Raw genomic sequence first — 7,938 nt, forward strand, 5'->3', positions numbered from 1 at the left:
CTAAGGCACCAGCCAAGGACAATACAGGAGGTAAACTTTAAACCCCTTCCCAGATCTAGCCAATGGTCAGAATATTCTCCACAGTTGAGTGGAGAGTGTGATACGACTTTCTCACATACTCTGGTGCCTCACATTTGACCATGTCCCCTGGAGGGGGAGACCTGGTGGCACTCAGAGGAAGGACAGCAAGTAGCCAAGAAGAGACTTGATACCCTATGAGAATATATAGGGGGACGTAATCCCCCTCAGGAACAGTCATAGGGGAGGGGAATAATGGGAAAATGGGGGGGGGGAGGAATGGGAGGATACAAGGGATGGGATAAACATTGAGATGTAACAAGAATAAATTAATAAAAAAAAAAAAAGTAAAAAAAAAAATGTAAGGCAGAAGAAAAAAAAAATTAATTTACAAAAGCAAGGACTTTGTGAGCTTCCTGGTGGGTACCCTTGGGGACCCAGACATAGATGCCGACCCAGAGCAGGAGGAACAGGACTCCAAAGCCCATGAGGAGTGAGGCCACCAAGGAGATGAGGAGCTCTTTGTAGATGTCGCGTGTGCGCTTGGTGGAGGTGACGTCGTAAACGAAGAACCAGGCGGTAAACAGCACGCCGACGTCCAGAAGCACCACAGTCAGGTGTAGGAAGACAGCCGGGTTCACCGGCCTGGTGTACCTACTCATGGCCTCGAGCTCCATTTCACCCCGCACTGGATAAACCACCGGTCCGCCACCGGAAGAACACATCGGCATGTTATTTATTCTTAAGGTACTGTACTAAGATGCTTGCAATTAATGCAATAAAAGAGAGAATACTGAGGATTTTAAGGGTGGATTATTGCATTGCTAATTTTGGGATTTGGTACATCACTAACTGAATACACAGATAATGATTATATTATTATTTGAAGTTGAATAAGAGTTTTAAACATTCATTAAAAAGTATATGGTATTAAATTCTTTTAACGCAATTTTGTCAAAAAAGTTTTCTAATATAAATTGAATAAAACTAATAAATTATAATTTATTTCAAACAAAACTCTTCCTAGGACATCAGTATTTCTAAGAACTACCTAAAATAATAGAATAACACCAGCTCTGTCCAGGCATACTAGGATACAGAGGAATCTTAAATTTAGTTTCTCTCAGATTTCCAGTGGTGCTGCTTGCCGATTGTTCACATCTCCCGCACTGTACTCTGTGAGAAAAATTGTTTTCATTCACATTCTCTCTGGTCTCTAAGGTTGTTCAAGCTCAAGGGTAGCTTTTGATAAATGTTTTATGATCAGAGATAACTGACATTCCAGATGACTAGTTATCCATGATAGGAAAGGGGATAGTGAACTCTGAATCCCTCTGAATTTCATGGTAGGGTGATTACATGGTTGCTCTTTTCTTCTAACAATCCCTAAGTGGCCTTACTTTTCCTTGTCTTGTTTCCTGACTTTGAAATAGTGTGGGAATTACTGACTTTCCCTATAATACAAAGGAGCAACTTGGGCATTAGGTGAAAAAAGACAGTTGTGAAAATATTAAGTTTTATTATTTTCCCTATCTACTATGCTCTTGGATTTCCTTTTTCCTTTATACATCATGGCCATTGGTACCAATGAAGTGATGATGTCTGAGTATATATTTCTTTTAAACCCTCAGTGAATTTTCTTTCTCCTCATTTTCATCCCTCCTTTTTCTATAAAATTTGTACTTGGCTAACAAAGCCAAAATACCTTAGATTTTCTGACAATTTTGAAAAATATTAGTTGCAAAATTGCACATAGCTGAGTTTTTTTGCACAGACATCCATTCAACCCAAACTATAAGCTAAAAGTCATTACTGCTGTGTCTTACCAAACGTGCGCAACCATTTTGCTTCACAGACATATGACTTAATAGGAACACTGAATGTGCAGCTCCCTGCTGGGTTTTCAGACTTTGAGAAACAAAGGTCCATTTTTGTGCCAACAAGATCATTCCCCTTTTGAAGAATCATTTGTCCCATTGGGGTTAGGCTGGTAAATGAGAGAATATGCAAAATGATTATTAATATTAATACATGCAGAAAATTAATATGGTGGCAGTTTTCTTTAATCAGCTAGTACCCCAATGATGACACAAAGAAATTATGATTTACTTATAGCTTTACAGCACAGTAACTGGGCATTTTGAATGTATTCTAATATTCCATGGCTAACCTATCTTCCTCACAGCAAAAAATCCTCCTAATACTTGAATTTATGTTCTTTTCTGTAAATGTTTTTTTTTTTTTTTTCCTCATGATTCCTCCTGGACACCTACTCCTAGCCAAATACCCTCTTCCTCTCTCTTTTCTCTTCCCCTTACTGGAAATAGATGTCCCACCCTATTCTGTTTAATTCCCTGATGCAGGCTGGCCAGCTTTATTTAAGCAGTCAGCAAACATGGGTGAGCAAAGTTTACACAGCATCAGTTGCTGTAGGTGAGACTGTGCATATCTTGGCCGTAACCAGATCTTGGGCACCAGTAATTAACTAATTAACAACAGAATGCATAGCACCAGACCAATCCTCAACAGTCCTCTCCTTTTGTCTAAATAAAAAAGGCTCATTCTCTTACGATAATAAACTACATATGGTACGGACCATTATGAAACAATCAGGAAAACCATCATATGAGAGTTATATCTAGTCCATAATGTATTTGGAAACTTAGGAAAAGGTAGTCTTTTATCTTTTCTATCTTAGTGAGGTTAGAGTACTGTACCCAAATAAGATTTTTTAAATATCATAGCTTGTATCTAGCAACCTAAAAATTCTACTTAGACCTAAAAATATCTTTACAAAGCATTATCTAAAGCCTAAACAACTTAAGCTTAATTGTGAGGCTAAACTATTTAGTTTTCAACCCCATCAAAAATTTCATAAGGAATAAACATTATCTGAATATGCTGGAAGTACAGTCAAGCAGCTTCCAATGCTATAGAATTGACAGAGAAACAGTCAGATGCCAGGAAAGTCCTCCAAATTTCTCTATAACACTGGAGCATCTATCTTCAGTTTTCTGGCCCAGTGTATCTGACAGTCATTTTTGTGAAGCAGGAAATATGAAGGATTGCCTACTTTGTCTTGGCAAGCTTTAGCAGTCGACTTCTTTTCAGTCCTGCTCGTCCATAGTTTAGACCGCATGCTGTCTGAAGTTGAAGAAAGGGCGTTTTTTTTTGTTTATTTGTCACAGCCTGCCACATTGACGCAAACTTCATAAGAAGATTCTTGCTGTTCATCATCTTCCTTGAAGTTGGATGCGTGTGCTGCCAGGAGCTACCTTGTCTCATTATCAAAAATCCTTAAAATGATAAAAAATTATCTTTAAATGGCATATTCTGAGCATCTCTGTGGTTTTTGAAGACCATCTATCTATCTATAATGCATCTGGATGGATCCTTTTCTCGTGTCTAGCTATTTACTATGTGTTTAACCTGGAAGCATATTTCTGTGATAAACTAGAATGGTATCTGATATGAACACAAGTTTGATTGACTAAATATTAACTTGCATTACTTAATCATCCTAAAAAGTTTGTAATAGTTGCTTTTAAAAGGACTAGACCTAAATATTACACATTTAAATGCGTTGTATAGATACAATACCTTATACAGGAGTTGAAACATAAAATACAGTATGTATCTGTAACCAAAATAACCTTAAAATATTGAGAGACGCATGGGAGAACAGCAAAATAAAAGGATACAGAGGGTCCTAGAAACCTACAAGTAGAACATTATAATAGGCAGATTTGGGCCCAGGGGTCCCGCTCAAACTAAGGCACCAGCCAAGGACAATACAGGAGGTAAACTTTAAACCCCTTCCCAGATCTAGCCAATGGACAGAACATTCTCCACAGTTGAGTGGAGAGTGTGATATGACTTTCTCACGTACTCTGGTGCCTCACATTTGACCATGTCCCCTGGAGGGGGAGACCTGGTGGCACTCAGAGGAAGGACAGCAAGTAGCCAAGAAGAGACTTGATACCCTATGAGAATATATAGGGGGAGGTGATCCCCCTCAGGAACAGTCATAGGGAAGGGGAATAATGGGAAAATGGGGGGAGGGGAGGAATAGGAGGATACAAGGGATGGGATAAACATTGAGATCTAACAAGAATAAATTAATAAAAAAATTAAAAAAAATTTTTTATCAATATAAACAGTCTAAACCAATGTAAATCTTAAATGTGTATCAATATACAATAACTATATCAATGTAAAAATTTTTAGATTATGCAATGTTCTTTTTAAAATATATTTTATTAATTTGTTCCTATTACATCTCAATTGCTGTCCCATCCCTTGTATCCTCCCATTGCTCCCTCCCTCCCACTTTCCCCTTACTTCCCCCCTCTATGACTGTGACTGAGGGGCTACTGTTCCTCCTGTATAGGCTCATAGGGTATCAAGTCTCTTCTTGGTAGCCTGTTATCCTTCCTCTGAGTGCCACCAGGCCTCCCCATCCAGGGTACATGTTCAGATATGGGGCACCAGAGTTCATGTGAAAGTCAGACACCACTCTCCACTCAACTGTGAAGCATGTCTTGTGCATTGGCTAGATCTAGGTAGGGGTTTGACGTTTACTACATGTACTCCTTGGTTGGTGCCATAGTTTGAGCAGGACCGCTGGGCCCAAATCAACCCGTCATAATGTTCTTCTTGTAGGTTTCTAGGACCCTCTGGATTTTTCTATTTCACCATTCTCCCATGTTTCTCTCACCTAGAGTCCCAATAGGATGTCCTTCCCTCTGTCCCACTTTCACGGTGAGTGAAGACTTTCATGGGATACGCCCCTTGGGCTAGTGTGCAGATATAAGTAAGTATATACTATTTGACTCTGCTTCTGGGTTAACTCACTCATTACGATCATTTCTAGTTCAATCCATTTGTCCACAAATTTCAGGAATTCCTTGTTTTTAATAGCTGAGTAGTATTCCATAGTGCAAATGTACCACAGTTTCTTTATCCATTCTTCTACTGAGGGACACTTAGGCTGTTTCCATGTTCTGGCTATTATGAATAAGGCTGCTATGAACATGGTTGAGCAAATGTTCTTGTTGTGTGCTGGAGCATCTTCTGGGTATATTCCAAGGAGTGGAATAGCTGGGTCCTGAGGAAGCCGTATTCCCAGTTTTCTGAGATAACATCAGATAGATTTCCAAAGTGGCTGTACTAGTTTGCATTCCCACCAGTAATGAAGGAGTGTTCCTCTCTCTCCACATCCTCGCCAACTTGAGTTTTTGATCTTAGCCATTCTGATGGGTGTAAGATGGAATCTCAGAGTTGTTTTGATTTGCATTTCCCTGATGACTAAGGAGGTTGAGCATTTCTTTAAGTGTTTCTCAGCCATTCGATGTTCCTCTGTTGAGAATTCTCTGTTTAGTTCTGAGCTCCATTTCTCAATTGGGTTATTTGGTTTGGTGGTGTTTAATTTCTTGAGTTCTTTATATATTTTGGATATTAGACCTTTGTCAGATGCAGGGTTGGTGAAAATCTTTTCCCAGTCTGTAGGCTGTCGCTTTGTTCTGTTGACAGTGTCTCCTGCCTTACAGAAGCTTCTCAGCCTCATGAGGTCCCATTTATTAACTAAATCAGTTAGAAGAGAAAGTGGGGAAGAGCCTGGAATACACTGGCACAGGAGACAACTTCCTGAACAGAACTCCTATGCAATGTTCTTTAGTTTAAGAATAAATTTAATAATCTACCTTATTATCCCTATTATTTCTGGATCATTCTATATCCCCCCTGTTTTTCTCTTCAACCCATCTCCTATAGAAGAAAGAAGGAAGGATAAATAAAGAGAAGGAAAGAAAGAAATCCCTACACTCCTGTGTCTATTTTCCTCTTTGATCAAGACCAATTAATAACTTGTAACCAACCACTTTTAACAACAAGCATCCATCACCCAATAGAACAACCAAAACCTACCCCTTCTACCTTAAAGGAACGGGACATCCCTCTTTGAAATTGCTTCCTGCTGATTTGGGGTATAGAATTCTTCTTGAGGGATCCAAGCAAATTCGAAAATTAAGAAATAGCTGTAATATTTGTTGTCCCGTCTCTAAATGATATGAAAATGCAGGCTTCAATGAAGCCCTGTTTGGAACAGTCTGAAAGGCTGAACCAATTGGAATCAGTAGCTTTCTTTGAAGCTGTCCTGGAAGTAAGCTTTGATGAAGCAGGCACTGAAGGAGTCTGAGGCTGGATCATGCAGGATTCTCCTGATAAATGTGTTTTAGTGTCTCAGCATCCTCTAGAGTAAATATTGTCAGATTTGCTTCAACTTCACTGGTGTTTGGTCTGTTTGTCCTGCAAATATATAAGCTCTCACAAGTAATATAGAGTTTTGCAATTACATATGTATTGAATGCGCAATATGCACAGAGCTTTGTTTTTTTGCTTGAGCAGGTGAAAGATATATGTCTTTCTTTATAAGCCAGTCTGGACTATATAATGGATGAAATATCAATTTTTATCTCTGCCATATGAGAGGGTGGTATGATAAGTCTTGAGGACTCTGTAGCCAACAGCATTTATTGGCTACGCATAGACATGTCTGTCACTCTAAGAGATGCTCCCATATAAAAGGACCAACATATACATTCCTGTCTTGGTTTTTTTTTTTTTTTTAATTTACTTCTTTCTGTTTGTAAGTAAAAGATCACCAAGGACCTCCCTCTGTCAATTCTGAATTCTAGCAATTTGAATGGAAGACAGAACTTTTCATTTTTTCCTGTTGGGCCAAATGTAAAATCTCCTACCCAATGAAACATACCTCCTTTCTTCCATTTTGTAATTCTATAGGCTTATTGCTGCTCCCCAAAACCAGCTCTGGGAACAGCAAAGAGGAGGGAAGAGGGATGGATCTGTGGTAGGGAGAATTGAGCAGGCGATGAACGGTTAAGGGAAACCAACCATCGGCTGAACAGCTAACTAGAGGAACTAGTTGTTGAGGAGAAGTTGAGAAATGGAGGAAAAAGAAATACTCAGAGACGCAGGCATATGTGGTACTAGCTGAAGGTCTTAAAGCCCAGGAGAACTTTTCTACTGTCTCTGTCTCGCTTACTGTCTGTCAGTCCAACTAACTGTCTTCTGGCTTCTGTTACCCATCTTTCTATCTCCTTGATTGCTGTTGCCCATCTTTCTAATTTTTTTCTTGCTTGTTGTTACCCATCTACCCATCTCTCTCGCTGTTCCCAATTTCTCTCTCTCTCTCTCTCTCTCTCTCTCTCTCTCTCTCTCTCTCTCTCTCTCTCTCTCTCTCTCTCTCTCTTTCTCTGACTCTCTCTGACTCTCTCATGTCTGTTACTTGCTTGCCCTTCCTTCTTTGGGAAAATCCCAGTATTTTATTGAAATGAAGTTCAATTTCTTTTTGTTAAACATTACATCATGAATTTTTTCATCATTACAATCACTAGGACAATCAAAAATCAACAGTAAAAAGGAAATACAGAAAGGTCTGTAACATACCACAAAGCATACAACAAAAATCAGTTAATTTCCAAAATGGTCAGCATAACCTGCTTGTTATTTTGTAGACAACACAGAGGAACATTTAATCATAAATTTTCCAAGGCTAAAGCGAATGTGTTTACATGATTGTTATAGAAAATAGCTTGAAACTAAATGTTCTTTAACAAAGAAAACATGACTTACTTATAGTCCTAGACCAAAGGGTATACTACTTAAACCTAGGCTAACTGCCAAGGGGTCCTCTATTATAAAATATCTGTAAAGCATAATATTCCAAGCCCACTTTCTATTGATCTCAAAGCAGATTCTAAGGAAACATTTCTACAGCTATCAGTATCTAGCCAGGTACTGCTATGTCAAGGTCTTAACTTTCTTACATACAGTTTCTGCTTGGGTGCTCATCGTCAGAGCAACAAAACACTATCATTGTCTCAAGCTTTTGGCCAGATG

General features: G+C 38.9%; 1 protein-coding gene across 1 annotated transcript; it reads right to left on the bottom strand.

Annotated features, from left to right (window-relative positions):
- Nucleotides 1-401: 401 nt before the first annotated feature.
- LOC127190109 (transmembrane protein 258-like) lies at nucleotides 402-736 on the bottom strand. Its single transcript, XM_051147154.1, has one exon. It carries the CDS (start codon nucleotides 693-695, stop codon nucleotides 402-404), a length of 294 nt encoding a protein of 97 aa, XP_051003111.1. The 5' UTR covers nucleotides 696-736.
- Between the last annotated feature and the right edge of the window lie 7,202 nt (nucleotides 737-7,938).

The sequence above is a fragment of the Acomys russatus genome, chromosome 5 (genome assembly GCF_903995435.1).
Source record: "Acomys russatus chromosome 5, mAcoRus1.1, whole genome shotgun sequence".
NCBI lineage: Eukaryota > Metazoa > Chordata > Mammalia > Rodentia > Muridae > Acomys > Acomys russatus.

Excerpts from the sequence above, each read along its gene's own strand:
- LOC127190109 (XM_051147154.1), bottom strand. The coding sequence starts at position 695 with ATGGAGCTCGAGGCCATGAGTAGGTACACCAGGCCGGTGAACCCGGCT.